The 22361-nt window shown below is 41.6% G+C and overlaps 1 protein-coding gene across 2 annotated transcripts in view; it reads right to left on the reverse strand.

The window, feature by feature from the left end:
- Nucleotides 1-5737: 5737 nt before the first annotated feature.
- The window catches only part of P4HA1 (prolyl 4-hydroxylase subunit alpha 1), a 61259-nt gene continuing 44635 nt past the window's right edge, over nucleotides 5738-22361 (reverse strand). For both annotated transcript variants that reach the window (XM_056113340.1, XM_056113343.1), the window contains exons 10-15: nucleotides 18589-18692; nucleotides 13005-13054; nucleotides 10636-10701; nucleotides 7742-7810; nucleotides 6850-6946; nucleotides 5738-6079 (exon numbers count right to left, since the gene is read on the reverse strand). In XM_056113340.1, coding sequence (XP_055969315.1) covers nucleotides 6009-6079; nucleotides 6850-6946; nucleotides 7742-7810; nucleotides 10636-10701; nucleotides 13005-13054; nucleotides 18589-18692 — 457 coding nt within the window. In that variant the 3' untranslated portion in view covers nucleotides 5738-6008. The remainder of the gene's footprint in view (nucleotides 6080-6849; nucleotides 6947-7741; nucleotides 7811-10635; nucleotides 10702-13004; nucleotides 13055-18588; nucleotides 18693-22361) is intronic.

Below are 22361 nucleotides of genomic sequence, written 5' to 3' on the forward strand. Positions count from 1 at the left end.
TTGATTATCTGGAAATACCTTAGTCTTAATTTATTTCTGACTTTTGGTAGAAGAGATTTGCTAGATATTGGCTTTTTTTGCTCAGCATTTCAAATTTATTAATCCCTCTGCCCACTGGCCTCCAGTTTTCTGCTGAGAAAATTAATAATCTTACTCAGAACTACTTGTTCATGACAAGTTGTTTACTCTTATTTCTTTCAAGATTATATTTGAATTAAATGAGTTCTGTTAGAATGAGTCTCGGTACCATTTTCTAAGTTTATTCTACTTGGAATGTGGGGGTTTCAGAAGTTGACTTTCATTTTTGGAAACTGCCAACCATTGTTTTTTAAGTGATCTCAGCTTCTCTCTTCCTGATTTACATAATGTGTCTACTGGGCTGTTGGATGGGCCCCCTGAGTCCTGCTTCTTCTGTTCACTTGATAATTTTCTTTCTCCTTAGACTTGATTCATTTAAAATGATCTGTCTTTAAGTTTGCTGGTTAATTCTTATGCCTATTTGAACCTCCTCTTAAACTCTTGCAGTGACTTTTCAATTCAATTGTTGTATTTTTCCACAATTCTAGAATTATAAATTTTTACTTTTCATACTTTATAGTCTAATTTTTAATTATTTTTTGACATTTTAGTTAATTTACATTTTCCTTTAGTTCTTTGATAATACTTAGGATATATTTTTAAAGTCAGATTTATACCACAATTAACATTTTCAACCAGCTTCTAAATATACTTCTTCCTTTCTTTCTAAGAAAATGAACAGTATTAAGTTAGGGATTAAAGGTATTTCCAGTGCTTTAGTTTTTCAGGGTGTTTTTCACATGCCACCTCAGTTTATCCTCACAACTGCAAACTAGTATCACAATAAAGACACAGAGGAAGAGAGAGGATAGTGACTGGTCCAAAGTCATAATAAACGGCAGAGCCAGGATCAGAAATCAAGTTTTCTGAATCTTTGTACAGCACTCTTTCACTATCACTCTATCACTAATAACCCAATTATGAATAATAAACGACAATCAAAATCAAAAGGTCACTGAAGTAAATTTCAATGATGTATTTTTCACTTTACTGTTCAAGTGCAGGAAGTGTGAAGGTTTTACTTCTAATCACCTATAATTGCCCTTTGGTTCAAATATACAAATATGAAATACTTATAGTAATTTCCTTGTTTTGGTCAATGCAATGCATTGAAATACATAATAAAGCAATTTAGTAAAAGTTGTCATAAGTAAAAGTACAGTTAACCCATGTTACTTCCCGATATACCTGAACTTTCGCTGGCATGACAGGAAGATATCCTAATCCCCTCTTGTCTTTCTCTTTTCTATTTTTTTTTTAGGTAACCTTGGATTACAGGAGTGTAAATATTCATAAGTTTTAGGGCACAAGCATGTCTACCATCAAAGTGCCAATATCTGTCCATCAGTCTTTCAGGCCTTGAAGCCTGCTCCCTGCCCCAGACCTACCACCCAAACCCTGAAACTTAATTCTGTGGTGTAAGGGTTTGCCCTCACTGGGCACTATTCCCTTGCTTTGTTTCATTGCATATCACAAGTTGTTAAAATCAAGCGGTCTTTGCCTTTTTTCTATCTGCTTATCACTTAGCCCGACTCCCTGTGATGCTATAATGAGCATAAATATACAAATATCTTTTCCGTGTCACTGTCACTGGCACTCCTGTTGTTCATCAATCTGCTCGAGCGGGCCCAGTAACATCTCCATCGTGAGATTTTGTTGTTACTGTTTTTGGCATATCGAATACGTCACGGTGAGCTTGCCAGGCTCTGCCGTGCGGGCGAGATACTCTCGGTAGCTTGCCGGGCTCTCCGAGAGGGGCGGAGGAATCGAACCCGGGTCGGCCATGTTGGCTGCGTGCAAGGCAAATGCCCTACCCGCTACGCAATCGCTCCAGCCCATCTTTTCCATATGGTGCTTTTTATAATTCCGGATAGATATGTATAGGAGTAGGATTGCTAGATCATGTGATAGTCTTTTCCACTTTTTTGTGTTGTTGTTGGCCTACCAAGTGGTGCTCAGGGTTTACTCCTAGCTCAGGAATCATTCCTGGCATGTGGGGGCGGGGGAGGGACGGGACTCAGAGGATGCCAGGGATCAAACCCCGCTTGGCTGTATGCAAGGCAAGAACTTTAGCAATGTATTATCTCTCCAGATCTTTCTCCATTGTTTTTTTACATCTCCATAGTGTTTTGCCATAGACCCTGAACTAGTCCACAACCCCCCCAAAGGGGAAAGAGGGGTAGATTTTTACCAGAATTCTGCCCAGGAGCCCAACAACAAATAAGTCGATAAAGAAATGTTGTAATGCTACTCCAAGCTATGAGATCAAATTTTGTGTTCTGTTATAATGGATAGAAATGGTGTCATGTTAAGCAAAGCAATGTTAAGTCTGGAGGGAAAAGGCTTGAGGCTGGAGCAATAGCACGGTGGGTAGGGCGTTTGCCTTGCATGCGGCCGACCTGGGTTCGATTCCCAGGATCCCATAAGTTCCCCCGAGCACTGCCAGAAGTGATTCCTGGGTGCAAAGCCAGGAGTAACCCCTGAGCATCGCTGGGTGTGACCCAAAAAGAAAAGAAAAGGGAAGAGGCAGAGACGAGATGATCTTGCCCATAACTTTGTAGTATCTCTTTTAAAAGTGAAGAAATAGACAATAATCAATGAAAACCAACCCACAGACTTTGCTAACAGGACTGCAGTTAACAAATGAGGCAGAGCAGAAGGTAATGAGGGAGGGCTTGGACACAAAGGGAAAGTGGTGGAAGAACACGGGCACCTTGGTGGTGGGTATGGTAACACTGTAGGCCTAAAACATAAATATTAACACCACCGTAAACGGTTTTACCTCAGTGGTCACAAAGTCTTAACAGCTAGAACTAGTCACATTCACACTAAACAGTTTAAGAACGAGAACAAATGTTGATCCAAATCTATCATTCTAAGGACAGAATGCTGGAGCATGTGGTTGCCTTGACACATTATTTGCAAATCTCAATAATTGAGTTGTTTTTCTAATTATACTCAGAACCAGGATCTTAACAAAAAGATCTGAAACTCCTCTCAGTGCTCTTAAAAGTCAGTCTATAGTTTTAGAACTACTATTTAATGCCCATTTTCACTGAGGAAAAACTTTTTCACAAACTATCACAATCTACATAGTTGCCTTCATCTAGAAAACCTTGCGATGAAAAAAGTCAACTGGACCCAAAACCATGCTCTGACTGGTAAAGTTTGTTTACATTTTGATGAATTCTTCTAATTGCCTGTGACTGGAAAAAAAAAACCTCATGAGGACTCTTCTACTCTTCCGCATGCCCCTCTTAAGTGGCAGCATTTGAGTGCTTTTTATTCTTGCTCCACTTCAACTTCCCAAAGACAATACCTGCAAAGTTGCAAAGGTAAAAAGAGGGCATGGGAAAGTTAACACTGGTAACTTGACTAGGGACTTGTCTCCATCTCTAGATAAAAAAGTCTGAAAGGCGTTTCAAACCACAGTCTTAACAATTTTGTCTTTTAAACAAAGTAAAAATAGTACCAACCACAACTATTATGTGTTATTTCATATGTAAAAACAACTCCAGGGGCCTGAGAGACTGTAGAGCAAGCAGGGCACTTGCCTTGCATGCGGTTGACCTAGGTTCAATTATATTATAATAGATGATCAATTGTTTCTTTCATCACTGCAGGTACTGTTTAATCCTCTGTTTTGGGCGTCATGTCTTGTGGTGTGGAGTGACCACCTTACTCTGTGCTTGGGGAGCATATGAGATTCCAGGGCTAGAACCCATGCCTCCTGCATGCAAAGCATGTATATATGTTCTCTCTGGTGAGGTCTCTCTATCCCATGCCAGTTAATTTTTATAGTAATTCTACAAGGTTTATATAATTCTGCATTTACCTTGCTGTGTGGGTGTTCTGGTAGCTACTTCAGTTACTCCATGCTGGGGATAATTTTTGGCTCAAAGTTAATGACTAATAAAATTTTTGATCTTAAAGGACAGGAAGTTAGTGTCACATTTTCTGTGACAACTCAAAACTTTTTTTTTTTTCTTTTTGGGTCATACCAGCAATGCTCAGAGGTTATTCCTGGCTCTGCACTCAGGAATCACTCCTGGCAGTGCTTGGGGGACCATATGGGATGCTGGGAATCGAACCTGGGTTGGCCACATGTAAGGCAAATGCCCTCTCTGCTGTGCTACCACTCCTGCCCCAAAACTTCATTCATTTTAAAGGTTACCGCTTAAAATTACCGCTGGAAACAAAATTGCAGAGACCACTGGATCCAAAGCTTTATACTAGTTTCCCCCTTTATACTTTGGAAAGAAAAAACTGTGGTAACGTGCAACTCATGAGGCTTCAGTAAGGTCTAAGACTAAAGCATATTTAGCCATTTCCATGTAGGGCTGGGGTTGGATAAGGAAAGATTATATTATGGGTGTGCCGTTTTGTTCTAAAATAGGTATTTTAGTCTACTTGCTTAGTAACACATGATAGCAATTGTTGGATTCTACCCCTTGAGTCTCTATCTTACTTCTACACCTTTGGATTTACATTGTTTCCATCTGAGTAAAGCACTGAGTTTGGCTTTTCACTCTTTCTTACTGATTTCAACTGGTGGTGGAGCAAAGGATAGTTGTGAGAAAGGCAATTCACTTTTTATTTTTAAACTGCCAGAAGTACTTTTCTCAATAAACAAAATCTTCCTTAAATGTGTAAATACTAAACAAAAGTGAAAGGACCTTTGTAAGAAGTGGGATTCACCATAAAACATACAAAAAAGGGATAGCCAATGAAGCTGTGCCCCTAAGCCCAGAGCTCATACTCCACCCTAGGTTTTAAACAAGAGAAAGCCTTAACCACCATAGTTGCAATAACCTCATAACCGAAGTTATAAGGTATCCTTCAGCAAAACATAATTCGATTATTAAAATATGCAAAACCGTAAAATTTTGTGTAACATGTTGTGACATAAAGTATCTTTTGAGTGAATAAAAACCAGGAGTATAAACTTAAGACCTATGTACTACATAAACAACGGAAATAATAAACGGTTGCTATTACATGTATTCACACTCAAATATGGAAACACCACACTGAAAACTTTTTAAAAAGAAGATTTAAGATCATAAATAGGTCAGTTGTCACAACACATTTCAGAATTGAAAAACAAACATTTTGGTTTTTAAGAAAAATATTCTTTGTCATCAATTCCCTCATCATTGAAAGACATTTTAAAATTTCCAGTCTCCTAAGGCACGATATTTATTTAATCAGATGCCAATATCACTACCAGGCTGTAACAGGAGCACACGCTGTCAGCACTAAGAACAGGAAATTTCATGGACAGAAAGGAACAGACAAAGCGATGGTCATTACTGAGAAGGCCCAGTGTGCCCAGGCAGGACTTTGTGTTAGGAGTTTTTTTATCAGAGTATTCAAACTCAAATAGATTCTTTTCCAACGAGGAACTATGAGCAAAGGACTGCAATTCGGTACAGGACATGGGAGGGGGGAAACCACTTAGAACAGCTCTGCAGGGGGCAAGCACTGGGTGGATGCTGGAGAGTCTGAGTTGACACGAGTGCTCAGAGAGCAGCGCTGAGGCACACACCGACGTCAGGGCCCAGCAGAGCCTACCGCCTGCCAGGTGAGAGGCGACGAGATACTATCAAATTATAGTAATTATGTTTAATATGACAAAGAGTTCTTCAAAATACAGATATAAAAATTCTTCACTTTATCCGATGCTTTGTCTTCTGTGATACCAAGGGAATTTCAAGGTCTTGTATGTGATTTAGTGTTACTTTGAAAAAAAAAATAAAAAACACCAACAAACCCACAAAGTTAGTGATTGTCCACAGATGAAAATGGGATGAGGTTCATGACTGAATCATCATGGAGTGTTAGTCAATTGTAAACTTGAAAGTTAAGACTGCGAAATGTGTGTATCAGACACATTAGCATGTAACAGGAGAGGACGGGTGGCCGATTCGTCATTCCAATTCTGACAAGGTGCATGGTCTTCGGAATTCCTGTCCACGTTCATGGAGCCATTTATTGGATACTGTGAGAGAAAGGAAGTATATTCATTCTATTTCTAGTTTAATGGCTCTCAATCACTTAGAGAAATACATGGAAGTACTTATGTTATTCCCTCTTCTGCCCCCCATCCCTTTGTTGTTACTGTTGACAGTAACACTATCGCCTGTTGCCAGGGCAAGTGCCCTCAGTCACAGCACACACACTAGGGAGTGTGCGCCACCCACACTGGTTGTGGTGCAGGGGCCCAAAGTGCAGCGCAGGACTGTGGACGTGGGCCACTGGGGTCAGAAGCTGGTGACCATATGCTTGCAAGGCAGGTGCTCTAAGCCCTGCATTATCCTGCTGGGCTCAGAGGGCTGTGGAAACCCTGGGGATGATGTGGCGTCTCTCTTTCATCTTTCTGAGCACATGTAATTTCTGGGCAAATGAAATGGGCAGTTAAATAGTACCTATTAAAAATAACTTGGCCTTCTATTTATTGCTCTTCTAATGTGGCAAAACTGCATCTGTGTGGCCACAAAACGGGGCCTCCCCAGCTTCCCACCAAGGCCTGGCAGACCAATGTTCTATCTTCAGCCCCAAGCCTGGAAGCAGTTCTTGGGTGAGGCTTCCCTGACAGGCAGCTGTGGACCCCACTCTGCTGGGAGCCAGAGCTGACTGGGAACCCGCTGAGGGGAAAACGCTGTCTTGGATTCAACTTCCTGCTAATAGCTTATGGCATAACAGCTGAAACAGTAGTAATATAACCAAGACCAGAACCGTGCTTCAAGTCTACCAAGAAGAAATGCTCACCCCATTTGTTTCCAACTAGCACGGGACAGGCGGCGTGTCGTGTACTATAATCTCCCTCTCCACTGGCAAACAGGTTATACCAGAAAACAGCAGTTCCCTGCGGGAAAAAAAATACAAAATTGTCCCCAAATCATCACTTTCTGAAGTAACCAAATCTTTCTCTGTTTCTTGTGTAAGTGCCCCTCAATGTCATGTCAGTTGTCATCTGATGGGGATTATGCCATTCACAAAATGTTGGGGGCTGGAGAGATGGAACAAGGGGTAAGGCACCAGACTTGCAGGCAGCCAACTGACTTGCAGGCAGCCAACTCTGGTTCAATCCCCGAACACCAGTAGGTATGGCCCTCACTTACCAAATTTTTATTTGGGGAATCACACGAAAATATTAATAGCACTGAATTGCTTAACCAAAAAGAATATTCGTCAAAACAAAGCTAACAAAACTTAAACAAGCAAGATGGAAGGTAAAGCGTAATTTGAAACCCATTTAGAAATGAAAAGGGAATTTTGTTTTGTTTTGTGGTTTGTTTCTTGTTTTTGCTTTTTGGGTCACACTCAGTGATGCTCAGGGGTTACTCCTGGCTCTAAACTCAGAAATTACGCCTACCGGTGCTCGGGAGACCATATGGGATACTTGGGGATCATACCTGGGTTGGCCACATGCAAGGCAAATGCCTTACCTGCTATATTATTGCTCTGGCCCCAAAATGAAAGTTTTAAGTACTAACTCCCGGCTGAATACCTCAAGTTATACTATAAAAATATTCAAAATTTTGCCTAGAGTAGAATACCTTTTTTAAAACGCAATTCATATAATAGACTATGAAGTAAAGGTCTCTTTGTCGTGAATTAAGAGACCCTTCTTCCACAACTGAACTGACCAAGTTTTTACCTTTTTGGGCCAAACACTTGCTCCTACTTCAGGAAAAACAGTTGCTCCACCTGCTGACACATCACTCATCTGTAAAGAGAAACGAGTATTATCAGAAGATCTGCAGAGCAGTTACATCCTCCTCACAATGGCATGTTTAACACTGAAAACAAGAAGTCAAACATCTAGAATTCCGCTTACAGGGACAAGTTTGTGCATGCTATTCAATTTTTATGGGGGTGTAGGACCACTCCAGGTGTTTCTGGGGGTCAGGGAGATGCATGCAGTGCCAGGGAATCAAGCCCCTTGGAGACACATCCTCAACACTATTCTGTTACTTTTTTAGGTTTGGGTGCTACACCGGCAGGGCTCAGGGACCACTCCTGGCAGGGCTCAGGGAACTATACGTGGCAACGGGGATCAAAGCCAGGTCAGTCACATGCAAGGGAAGTGCCTGAACCACTGTCTCTCCAGCCCCTATCCATTTCAAAATTAGATGCTGAAGGGAAATAGGAGGTACAAATTTTAAAAGACACTTAAACTGAAAATGATAAACCAGGTAACATAGGGGTCAATTATGTGATTTGTTGCAATAAACTATAATATCCAGGGGCCAGAGTTTTCATCTGTTTCATTCACTGCTGAGCTTTACTGCCTAGAATATTATTTTCTCAAGAATACTGGTATACGGCTGGGGCGACAGTACAGTGGGGAGAGCATCTGCCTTGCACACATCCAACCTAGGTTCGATCTCTAGATCCCACAGGGTCCCCCTAGCACCACTAGGAGCGATCCTTTACTGCAGACCAGGAGTAAGACCTGAGCACTCCTGGATTCACTAAAACAAAAGAATAACAGGTGCTCAATAAATATTTAAATAAACAAATTTAAAGAAAATAGAAATAAACACCAAGAAGAATATTAAGCTACAATCAGTCTGTCCTTTCTCAAAGTAGAGAGAAATATTAACTGAACAAGCACAGAAAGGAAGCAGAGGAAACATGATAGAAAATTTTTTGTCAAAACATAAACAAAATAAATTATATCACAAAACAAAGTAATACCAAACTACATATTAGATATCCCAAAGTCAGGTCTAAAGTGATGTCGGCCCTGAATTTCATTTGTTAGATACCAAAATCCCTTTCTTGAAACAGTGAGAACAAAAAGCTAGTATTTTCCAGGAAAATGCTATACCAAATAAGAGTCTGACTTTTGTTTTGGGGTCACACCAGTGCTCAGGGATTTGACCGGAATCAGTCACATGCGAGGGCCTTACCCATTATACACTCTGGCCCCCAAAATTTGATCATAATGCTTTTACCTTGATTGAAGCTGTCTCATTTAGATAAAGAAGGACACTTTACCAAGATGAAGAGTATAATCAACTACACAGAAGCAGCTCGTAAGCAGTGAGAAATTTCTCTAACTTTGGAAAACTTAAAAGTTGCTTATGAAGAACAGCTAGAGAGGGTGGTATGTGGCCCATCTGGAAAAAGCATTTCAATAGTGGAGGGAAATGAACGCTGATCAAAAGGCTATGTAACTAAAGGTGGCATAATAATTAACAATCTGATTGTTTAAAAGTCTAGTATTTGTGGAAATTGGACCAAGTAAGAAAGCATCAATATTCATAAAGAAATGTAAAACCAACAAATACAAAGAAGTAAATACTAATGGCTCTGAAAACTTGTGGCAAAATATATAACTAAACACAACTGTCAATCTGATAAGTGAAAGATATACATACAGATAAAAAATCTGATAAAAAGAAGCCCAAAAAATCGTATAATTGGTAAGGTACTCACCTTGCATGTAATCATCCCAGGATCGAGCCCTAGCACATAGTCCTCAGCACTGTTGTGTGTAGACCCTTCCCACCAAAAAAAAGTCTATAAATATATCACACTTAAAGGTGAACTAGATTGGTACTCTGTGGACCTTTATATCGCCTCAGGGATCAGAACTCAACATGTTACTTATTGTACTTCTGAGATGAGGTAATAAAAACGTGATGTGCTTCTGCCCTTTTGGGGGGGAGGGGTGGAAGGTGAGAGGGATACTTGCTCTGCCATTCGATCATCATCTGTGAGGAACCCCAAGCCACAGAGAGGAATCCTGACAACCAGCCTCAGCCTTCAGCAACCCAGAGCCAGCTATCTGTCCCGACTGCAAAGCACAAAAGATCCAGGCCCAGAAACACTATGGGTAAGTCTAGTCACACAACTCTGAGAAAAATTAAAAGACTGGTCAGTTATTCTCTTTTGGGGGTACACTGTTACACTGAGGCAAATATCCTCAAAGCTTAGTTTTTTTTATCACTGCCCTCCCGTTGTTCATCGATTTGCTCGAGCAGGCCCAGTAACGTCTCCATTGTGAGACTTCTTGTTACTGTGTTTGGCATATTGAGTACTCTCAGTAGCTTGCCAGGCTCTCCAAGAGGGGCAGAGGAATCGAACCCAACTTGGCCGGGCTGGCTGCGCACAAGGCAAACGCCCTACCGCTGTGCTATCAGTGGAGTTTTTATATGTTTATGAAAAAAATTCTAAATACAGAAACTGTTCTTGAACCTCAGACGAGCAGGTAGAAATGGTTACCCATGGGGCTTTTACTATAGTGGAAAAAAAAATGAAGTGCTATCTCAAGATTTGAGTAAGAGGTATAGTTATATAATACACGACAATTTTACAGTTATATAATACATAACAATGTATTATATAACTATAAGCAGAGGAACTATTGGTTAGTCTTTTCTTTCTCCTTTGGTTCATGATACTACAATATAAAGTCATCCCTTTAACTCAGCTGTATATTCTGCTCATTTTTACCATCCTATTTAAAACTTAACTAATTAAACACACACATAAAAGTCATAAGATCAAATCCCCAATTCAAGATTTTTAGCAATGACTTACATAAAATAGCCATGTAGCAATTCTATTTCCTGTTCCCAGCTCTTTGAAAGCATCCGGTTCATCTTTCTGTGAAAAAAATACAACTAAATCAGCAATGCAGAGTCTTCTGTGTCAACTAAACCTCCAAAATATGCCGAAGGTACACTAAAAGCAACAAGAACCTTCCTTTATAACACCTAGTGTCTAAGTACACGTCAGCTGTTGATTTATACACTCAACGTTGAGGTGGGGAGAGATTTGTTAGCCTAAATAATCACTATCAGATTATTAGGATAATTAATGTATCATTTCTAATTCACTACAGTTAAAGTAGTGTGTTTTCAGTGGTGCTGGTGTACAGTTATCTCACCGTCTCTCTCAGAGAGCCCAAGACAACACACCTGTTCTCCCCCTGCCCTGGAGTTCTCAGTTTGTTCTCAATGCGTACTCAATTATAGCACATATCGTGTTATCAATGATGACCCTGTTTTAATTCCCCTATATAGTTTTAGCTTTAAAAAAAGAAAATAAGACATGAGGCCCTCACGGGCACACCCATGCAGTTTACTATCTGTGGGTAAATTTGTTTTGTTTTTGGACCAGAAGCAATGCTCAGGGATTACTCCTGGTGAGGCCAAGGCACCATATAGGGTGCCAGGGACTGAACCTGAGTTAGCCATATGCAAGGCAAACACCCTCCTCACTGTACTATTGCTCCAGCCCCTCCAGTCACTTATTTTCTATTTTAACAGCTATTTTATATCCTGTATGTGATAATTCAAAAATTTAAATCCTGGGCATTGTTTACTATGATGCCTTAACATCAGTTTGCTATATCTACTTGTGTGTGTGTGTGTGTGTGTGTGTGTGTGTATGGGGCGGGGGGGGACAAGGTGCCTCTCAAGCAGTGCCCAGGGGTCCCTGTCAGCAGTTTAACCAAAAGATGTGGCACTCAACAGTCTCCTGGGCTGCATCTGGAGATGCTCCGAGTGGTTCTGGGGATCAAAGCCAGGGACTCAGGCATGTAAGGCCCTTAATGAACTATACAGTCAGAAAGAGTGAATTAAATCTTTAAAATTCCTAAGGTACCAGAGTGAGGATATCTTCTCTTCAGAGAGAAATTAGGCAGGAGTTGTTGAAGCCAAGGAGCACTACTAAACTGAACTACTTCATTATTTTTGTGCCACATCTGGTGGTGCTCAGGGGACTATATGTGGTGCTGGGGAAGAAAGGTGGGTCAGCTACATGCCAGGCAAACTCCCTGCCTGCTGTGCTGTCTTTCTCGCCCCTAAACTGAGTAACTTTTTTAAGTGCTCCTGTCCCACAGCAGTAAAAACTCTAATCCACTTTCCAACTCCTAGAAGATGCTCCTCATAATTCTCCAACCTCAGCCAGGACAGCAGAGACAACTCTTCCTTTACGTGGCTGCATCATGGCGGACTTCCACCTTATTCTTTCACTGAGGGTATAGTCCTTTTGGAGCTGTAGGCATGCAGTCATGGTCACAGTCACGGTCCTCCCATTATTCATCGATTTGCTCGAGCGGGCCCAGTAACATCTCCATCGTGAGACTTGTTACTGCGTTTGGCATACTGAGTACATGATGGGTAGCCTGTCAGGCTTTGCCGTGTGGGCGAGATACTCTAGGTAGCTTGCCGGGCTCTCTGAGAAGGGCGGAGGAATCAAACCCAGCTCAGCTGGGCCAGCTGCGCGCAAGGCAAACGCCCTACCACTGTGCTATCGTTCCAGCCCAGGCATGCTGTAGGGGTCTGAGATTTAGCAGTCTGCACAAGCATTTTGCACAGGAAGGGCACAAGATGGGAAGGAGCCATGATCAGAAAAGAGACAGAAGAGCTGGCCTACAGCGGGCAGCTCTCTCGGTTTCTGAGCTCTGCACCTCGGCTTTTCATCCTCCTCGGACTTTCTCGTTTTAGTCTCCGATTTTTGTTCAGTTAGCCTTTTAGAATTCCCTTTACTTTCTCCCGGGTTTACCAATGCCTTGGAAGTATCTGAAGGGAACAGAGACACAGTCAAGGCCTTGGAACACATGCCTGGCATGCAGAGACCCTGGCACTGGATGGTCCCCCGCCCTGCTGGATCCAAGCCACCCCCTACAGCTGGGCTCAAGCACTCAGCATCTGGCCTGGTGACCTAGTAATCAGCAGGACTGCCCTCAGAGCTCCCAACTACTGCGTGGGAGGCCTCCTTGACAGAAAACAAAAGAGAAAAAAAGCAAAACTCTCTTATCTTGTTTTATACATCTAGATGCTTTTACTATTCCACTGTGTTTGCAAAGGGTCTGGAAAACCTGTAATATTTTAGACCTGAAATAAACAGAATTAGCCTGCTTGTCTAAGCTTCAGTAGAACAGTTTCCATTATTTAACTTACCCGTGCAAAGTCAAAGTGGGGTTCATACTGTCCACCAACTCCATAATTTGCTACCTAAAAGGAGAGAAATAAAGCATGAAAAAAATAACTATCAAGATACTATTTTTTTAAAAAGAAAACAACACCTAGGAGCACCAGAGAGCGAGCTCAAATTGCTGGAGCACATGCTTTGCTTGCAGGAGGCCCGGACTCAATCCCTGGCACCACGTGCTCCCCAACCCTGAGCACTGCTGGGTATGGCCCAAAGCCAGCGTCCCTTACATCAGGGTCAGGTACTTTAAGGGAAATGACAAGTACTTTTTAAATCGATAAGCGTTCACAAGGAATCAAGGACAACTATTATATACTATTTTTAGAACCTTTGTCAATGTGATTTTCTTTAGCAATTGTTGGGTGGACATTTCCTCCTAACATATACCAAATTAAAACTGGAATCTTATCATTTTCAGAATTAAATTTTTCTAGAATTATAATTTGGATATTTCTAATATTTTGCCCTAATCATTCTTATTTGAAATTTAAATAAAATCAAAATTAACATTCTCTAAATTAGCTCAACATGCTAACTCCCAACCTCTTTCAATAAAATCCCTTTTCCTACATATATTTTCCCTAAGGTAAAATCCAGAAGTTACACCAACTTATTTATTCTCAACATCAACTTATTCTCAACAAATTAGTTGGTCTTCATGTTAAACAGCAAAGGAAAAAAAAACTGGTCAAGTTAAGTTCTAGGTTTCTCTGTTACAAAGTATATATAACTTTGGGTACAATCACAGTTTTGTTATTGATAAGATAAGGAGAATGATTGTCTTCCTAAATTCCTTCCTTCTATCTCCATATGACAAATGAAGGTAGGCTTTAATTTAAAGACTGTTACTCCCTGTGGCATATTCGATATGCCAAAAACAGTAACAAGTCTCACAATGGAGACATTACTGGTGCCGCTGGCGCAAATCTATGAACAAAGGAAGGACAGTGCTACAGTTACTAACGAAATGAAAGGAGAACCTATTTAAGAGAATTTGCCCACAGAAACCCCACCTCTCTGTAAATGAAGCTACTCTGAATGGCTTCTATTGAGGAAACAGATCTAGTAGCCTCGAGAAGTCTCTAGGGAGGTTGGGCAGGTGAAAATACAGGTCAGGAAAGAAAGAGACACACTGAAGAGTTACTAATCACTAGCAAACTAATACTACAGAGAATGTAGGCCACCATTAAATAAGTGCAATTAAACAAATTTAAATATAATGTCCTGCATAGCACAGTTCAAAAATGCACAAATCTCAAATACTATGGTGTAGCTTCGGAGTCTATTAATGCCAGAAACCCATGAGCACCAGAGATAGCTCAAATAGCTGAAATTTCAATTACCATGATAGGCTAACTGTAATTGCATAAATGTCACTGCTAGTTCATCAGTCCACAAATAGCGGAACATTATGATCAAAGACCAGCCAAGTTGCTGCTTTTAAAGTTTGACAGTGATGAATCACTGTAGTAGTCCTTAGTTGGCTCATGCAGACAAAGCAAAGCACACAAGGCTACAAATTCAATCAACATGCTGGATACAGTTCCTGGTCCCACAACCAAAGTGCACAAGTATGACAACATAGGAGTCTGGCCCCAGTCAAGTGTGAGTGTTGCAACCCTCCATCATCACAGTAGCAGCAGAGGGAGGGGCAGGAGGAAAGCTTAAGTGGCGATACAGGAGAAAGAGTTGACAAGGAGAATGCTGGCACTGTTGCTCTTTGAGAAATTACAGATATGCAATCAGAGAAAACTGGGAAAAGCAAACTTATAAAGTGAATTTGATAAAAAGAACATAGATGAACATTCTGGAGAAAGTGATACTAGGGGAAAATTACTCCACAATAAAAGATTTCCTCAGACGGGCTCAAACAACAGTTCAGCAACTGCCTTCCACACAGTTTACCTCAGTTAGATCCCTAACATCCCATTTGGTCTCCTGGGCAAGAGTGGGTGTGCTCCCGCCCCCCCCCCCAAAAAAAAACCAGAATTTCAAACCCTTAGAGATTTAAAATTGAAAGCACAAAGAATAAAATCTTGAAAGTAAATTTATACTGAAAAAAGTATGACAATCTGTAAGACAGAGAAAAGATGGTCACTTCGTCTTCTAAGTGAAAATAGAAAAAGAGTAATATTCAAGCTTTTCTTGATAAGAGGACTATTTACAAAGAAAGAAATGTAGTTCTCAGTATATCTAATGTTTGAAATTACCAGACTGCCTTGGCAATTCTATAGAAAAGAATGGTTTCTTGAACAAATTTTGGAGGGCTGGTGAGAGAAAATAGGATTTAAAGTACTTGCCTGGACCACCGCTAACCCCAATTTGATCCCCAGCTTTTCATGTGGCCTACAAAGCTAGAAGTGAATTCCTACACACAGGAGTAGGAGACAGTCTGAGTACTTCCAATTGTGCTGCCTCACCAAAATATGCTTTAGGGGCCAGAGAGAACAGTACAGCAGGTTCATGCAAGGCAAACACCCTATCTACTACTCTATCTCTCTGGTCCCAATAATTTTTTAAATGAAAACGGGGCACAGGGAGGAAAGGGTGTTGTCCCTCCCCCTGCTCCCCTTAGGCAGCTCGGTGGCTGCCATCTTCCAGAGGGCATCGGACAGTCAGGTTTGCACCCGCAGTGACAAGACACGCGGGGCCTCACGGGATGGGGGTGGAGCCGGCCCTTTCCTCCCCACCCCAACGAGATTCAAGTCACCGCCCGCAAACGGCCTCTCTGGGTCCAGATCAAGTGGCTTAATGGCGAAGATCTCAGAGACTCAGAAAAAAATCTCAGAACCCAACGGCTTTTGGCAGAAATGGGTCCTTTTCCTGCAGCAGGTTACCAGCGCTGGTCCACCCCAGGTGGAAATAGGTTTCGTGCCTTGGCCTGTTCCCCCTGGCGGCCCGGTGACCACCATCCTCCAGAGGCCACTGGACAGTCAGGTTTAGGCCTGCAGTGACGAGACACATAGGGCCTCAAGGGATGGGGTGGAGCCGGTCCTTTTTTCCCCACCCCAATGAGACCCTGAGTCGCTGCCCACAAACGACCTCTCTGGCTCCTGATGAAGGTGCTTAACGGCCGTGATCCCAGAGACTCAGAAACAAATCTCGGAACCCAGGGGCTTTTGGCAGAAATGCGTCCGGACCCCGCAGTAGATTACCGTCGCCAGGCCATCCCAGGGGGGAAAGGTGCTGTCCCTCCGCCTGCTCCCCCTAGGCAGCTCAGGCTGCCATCTTCCAGAGGCAATTGGGCAGTCAGTTTTGAGCCCTCAGTGACGAGACATTTTGGGCCTCACAGGATGGGGGTGGAGCCGGCCCTTTCCTCCCCACTCCAATGAGACCTCGAGTTGCCGCCCATGAATGGCCTTTCTGGCTCCCGATCAAGTTGCTTAACGGCCATGATCCCAGACACTCAGGAACAAACCTCGGAACCCAGCAGGTTTCGGCAGAAATCCCTCCAGATTTAACTGTTAAAATTTCGGAATTCCAAAATCTCACAGCCACTACTATAGCCATGCGACACCATAAGTTATTCGTAACCAGCAACAGAAAACAAATTGTCTAATGTTGCCTTTTCAGCAGATCTGAGTGTTGGGGTAAAACCCCAAATAAATATGGTGGGTCTGGTGTCAAAATATTGAATGTAATCAAAGTAGAGATAGAGTAATGTGGAAATCATCTGCACTAGAGGTAGTGGGAGGGTGTGGGATGGGGGTTTGGGCCCTCAGTGACGAGACGCAGAGACTCACGGGATGGGGGTAAAGTGGGCTCTTTCCTCCCCACCGCTGCGAGACCCTGAGTTGCTCCCATGAATGGCCTCTCTGACTCCTGATCAAGCTGTTAAATGGCCATGATGCTAGAGACTCAGAAACGAATCTCGGAACCCAGCAGGTTTTGGCAGAAATCCCTCCAGATTTAATTGTTAAAATTTTTGGAATTTCAAAATCATGCAGCCACCACTGCTGTTGTGCAACATCATGTTATTCGTAACCAGCAATAGAAAACAAATTGTCTACTGTTGCCTTTTTGGCAGATCTGAGTGATGGGGTAAAATCCCAAATAATAATGGTGGGTCTGGTGTCAAAATATTGAATGTAATCAAAGTAGAGAGAGAGTAATGTGGAAATCATCTGCCCCCTTAGGTAGGGGGAGGGTTTGGAATGGGGGTATACTAGGGTATTGGGGGGTGGAGAATGGGCACTGGTGAAGGTACAGGTGTTTCATTGTATGACCAAGACTTAAACCCGAAAGCTTTGTAAGTGCTCTCACGGTGATTCAATAAATAAAATTATAAAAAATTAAGAAAAAAGTAAGGTGGAGTTCATGCCTAATTCAATCAGCTAATCTAGTGGCTGAATAAACAGCAGTACTCCTACATTTAAAAAAAAAAGAAAAGAAAAGAAAACGGGGGCGATCTGAGGTCCAGAGGGACAGCACAATAATCTGAGCATGCTCTGAATGCAGGAGACCTTGGGGATTTGATCCCCTGAAGCACATGGTCCCCTGAACTACCCTGGGTGTGATACAAAAGCAAAAAAAAAAAAAAAAAAACAAACAGAAAATAGGAATTTTTTTTCAAGAAAGCATATAAATGACCAAAAGCATTAAAGAAGTTCAAAACTGGCCTGGAGATAACTCAGAGGGCTGGAGTGCATGCTTTGCACAAGGGAGCTCTGGGTTTAAGCCCTGGTACCACATGATTATGCAGAGCAACTCCTGAGTATGCCAGGTGTGACCAAAAATAAAGATGCTCAATATCGTTCATCATGTTAAAAGGCACATGAGTGCTGGAGTGATAGCACAGCGGGTAGGGAGTTTACCTTGCACATGGCCCACCTGGGTTCGATTCCCAGCATCCCATATGGTCCCCCAAGCACGACCAGGAGTAATTCCTGAGTGCATGAACCAGGAGTAACCCCTGTGCATCGCTGGGTAAAAGGTAAAGGTAAAGGCCCTCCCGTTGATCGTCGATTTGCTCGAGCGGGCCCAGTAACGTCTCCATTGGAGACTTTGTTGTTACTGTGTCTGGCATATCGAATACGTCACGGGGAGCTTGCCAGGCTCTGCCGTGCGGGCGAGATACTCTCGGTAGCTTGCCGGGCTCTCCGAGAGGGGCGGAGGAATCGAACTCGGGTCAGCCATGTTGGCTGCATGCAAGGCAAACGCCCTACCGCTGTGCTATCTCATCGCTGGATGTGACCCAAAAAGAAAAAAAAAAAAGTCACTTGAAAACTGAAACCAGAGACTATATTTCAAACCCACTAAAGGATGGCTATAGTAAACAAGAAAAAATGTTGACAAAGATATGAAGAAATTAGAATCCTTTTAACATTGCTAGTGAAACTGCAAAATGGTGCAATCATTTTTGGAAAACAGTTTGGCATTTCCTCAAAAAAGTTATGTGTCCCATCAATTCCACAGATGGACCCAAGAGAAATGCAAATCTTGGCACAAAACTTGTACACAAAATCTATAGGAGCACTGGTTATATTAACCAAACAGTATAAACAAAACTTACAGAAAATATAACAACATATAATTTAAGGAAAATCTTATCACCTACCTGCAATTCCTCTGCTGTGGAAACATCTAGTCCCGTGAGATCTTGTATTCTCATATTAATTCGAGACACCACCGGGTTTTCATAGCCAGAAAGCCATGCACTGAGAACAAGAATAAAAATATTAGCTGTACTCAGAAGGTGAAAATCAACAGCTGTCAGTTAAAAGTCATATGGGACAATAAGTTTGTATATAAGGCATTTAATTGGTGTACTTGTTTGATGTGATTTTTACCAATGAATGTTTAAAAGACATTTTACAGTGACAGACTGGAAAAATATTTTTACTTATAAAATAAGTTTATATAAAAGGGTTGAATTAATGTTAAAAAGGCTGTTCCTCACTATGATGATAACTGCTGGAAATGATCACACTGGACAAGAACTGAGTGTTAAAAGTAGGTACAGTATCCAACTGTGTATTGATATCACAATTTCTTTATATAGTGACAAACCATGTATCATTTATTCCTGGTATCCTTTCAGTTTCTGTATTGCAAACCACAATTACCTAAAAGGAAGAGAGAAAGAGAGAGAGAGAGAGACAGAGAGAGAGAGACAGAGACAGAGACAGAGAGACAGAGACAGAGAAGAAAAGCACCTGCCATAGAGACAGCCTGGGGAGGGTTATCACTGGGGACACTGGTGCTGGGAAACGTGCACTGATTGAGGGATGGGTGTTAGAACATTATATGACTGAAATCTAATTATGAACAGCTTTGTAAGGGTCTACCTCACAGTGATTCAATCACAAAATAATTTTAAAGGCTGTTTCATTAAGAATCCTTTTTAATTCTTAAAAATTACATATCATACTGAAAACATTTTGTTCCTTCTTGGTATCACTATATGAAGTGAACATGAGGATGGAAGAGAGTGAGAAATTTTTCATGTATTACATAAATAAAATTTTCAAAGGTATGCAAACACATCCATTATAATAAAGATGGACAATATCATTCATAAGATGAGAATGTAAAGAAACACTTGCTCATACAGTGTTGGTAAGAATGTAAAATGGTTCAGTCAGTTTGGGAGTTCCTCAAACTGCGAAATAATCCCGCAATCCCACATCTAGCTATATACAGACAGCAAATTAAAACATGTTCATACAAAAGTATATACTCTATTCACAGAAGTATTCTTCCTACGATTATTTTGGTTTTGGGGCCACACCTGGAGGTGCTTCGGGCTTACTCCTAGCTCTGCAGTCAGGGATCACCCTTCATGGGGCTCTGGGGACTATATATGGTGCTGGAGAACGAATTTGAGTCAGCAGCATGCAAGGCAAGCGCCCTGACCACTGTGCTCTAGCTCCAGCCCCCACAGAAGCATAGCAAAGTTGGACAAATAGCCATCAGCTGATGAATCATACAAAATGTGCTTTTTCTATATCTACACACATATCCCTGTGATAAATTACTATGCCGTGAAAGGGAATGAAGCACTGATAAGTACCATAACATGGACCAACCCTGAAAATGTTACATGAAATAAGCCAGATACCAAGGCCACTTAAAACATGAAATATCTAGAATAAGTCAATCAACAGGGAAGGAGAACAGTGATTCCCAGGAGGGGAGGGGAAATATGAAATGATTCCTAAAGGGTACAGAATTTCTTATTAGGATGATAAAAATATTGGGCAATTAAGGTAACATTCATGGTTTAAAAACCCACTATATCATCCACTTTGAAAGGATAAATTTTACAGTACAAGAACTATATCTCAATAAAAAAAGTACCTCAGTACATTATCCCCTTTATATATGTTTTCTCCCTTAGTCTATCTGCTTTTGTTTTTTTCGTCACCTCTCATCAAGCTTTGAATCCATACGCCTTCATCTTAATAATGTTCTTGATAAAAGTCTAAATTCAACTGCCTGGAAAAAATGTACTCAATAAATTTCTCTTCTCCAGACTTATACCTGTGATATCAAATGAAGAGAAAGTAAGAGAGCAGACAAGTATCTTCCACTAAATATCACAAGCAACTGTGAATGGAGTCTCAATCTTACTCTCTTCTAATTTGAACCCCAGTCCATAGAAACAGAACCCATACAATCAACCTGCCCTTGAATCTGTTCCTTTTACATATTTTCGTTTGGAACTGTTGCAGGGATATGCCCAGTGGTGCTAAGGAGGGGCAGGCAGTGCGCAGGCCCCAGAGTGCCACTCCTGACTACGCCTGGGTGGCCATGCGGTGCTGCGGACTGAACCGAAAGCCTCATCTTCGATTCACTAGGACTCACATCCCAACCTCTGTTTCTCTTAGTTCACGCCTATTTCTTCATTCTGAGCTCATTCCGATCATTTCCTACTGATAATACCTTCTACTATCTTCCATCTTCTGCTTTCTATCATTAACTTCCCTCTCAATAATTCTGCCCATAAAGCACACACAACAATAACAACAACAACAATATTTTAAACTAGGCTAAGTTTCTTTCATTAAAAAAATAATAAAGTCAAAAATTTTCTCCTTTGGCTTGGGATGAGGCTGAGAGTTCCAAATGCCAGTGCGTCACTATACATTTGTGGCGTCACAATTTACCAGGTCCTGGGTTCAATCTTAGCAGCAGAAAAAGATTTGGAAAAAAAAAAAAGTTCCTTCAATGCTCAATCTCCCTTCAGTTACCATCCCCTTTCTCCCCACTCTTCAAGTCAATGTTTGCCAGAGACCTCATTTCTCATTCAATTCCAGCCTAGGTTTAGTTCATTATCATCCCATCAATACTGCTCTTGCTAATATCAACCTCCATCTTCATGAGACTTTTGAAATTCTCCTTGCATCTGCTCATGCAGTAACATTTCACAGAACATTTCACATTTCCTTCTGGAACTCTCCTCCTCACTCATTCTCCAGGTGTTCCTTCAGTCTCGATTCCTTCTTGCCCTCCTGTAGAGACCCAGTAATTTCATCTAGCCGAAAGGTTAGTGTTCATACTAATCTCTCTGCCCAGTACATTCTTAATCACTTGCAAAGACTTCAGATGATCACTTTAATCAGCATTTCTTCAGAGAAGAATTGATTCCTCTCAATGTCAGACTAACTCAAATCTTACTCTTTTTCAAAGGAGAAGAGGAGAAATTTTTTACTACTGTAGATGAGATTGATATACTATTAGTATCACTGTATCACTGTCATCCCGTTGTTCGACTTACTCTAGTGGGTGCCAGTAACTTCTCCATTTGTCCCAGCCCTGAGATTTAAGCAGCCTCTCCTTACTTGTCTTTCCCATTTAAGCAGCCTCTCCTTACTCATCTTTCCCAACACTGCCATATTGGAGGCTCTCTCAGGGTAAGAGGAATGAGATCCATTATTGTTACTGTTTTTGGCATATCAAATATGCCACAGGTAGCTTGCCAGGCTCTGCCATACAGGTGGCCTCTCGACACATCATAAGACACTCCCTGCCCATTTTCCATAATTACCACACCATATTACCATATTTGATGGAGTTCAGACAGTAGGCAACAAATCATAGAGGGATATATATATATATATATATATATATATATATATATATATATATATATATCCCTCTTGGAGAGCCCAGCAAGCTACCAAGAGTATCCCGGTTAGTCATGGTCACGGTTCTCCCATTGTTCATCGATTTTCTCAAGCAGGCCCAGTAACGTCTCCATCATGAGACTTGTTGTTACTGTGTTTGGTATATTTAATACATCACGGGTAGCTTGCCAGGCTTTGCCGTGCGGGCGAGATACTCTCGGTAGCTTGCCGGGCTCTCTGAGAGGGGAAGAGGAATTG

This window comes from Sorex fumeus, unplaced genomic scaffold (assembly GCF_029834395.1).
Source record: "Sorex fumeus unplaced genomic scaffold, SorFum_2.1 ptg000020l, whole genome shotgun sequence".
Taxonomy (NCBI): Eukaryota; Metazoa; Chordata; class Mammalia; order Eulipotyphla; family Soricidae; genus Sorex; species Sorex fumeus.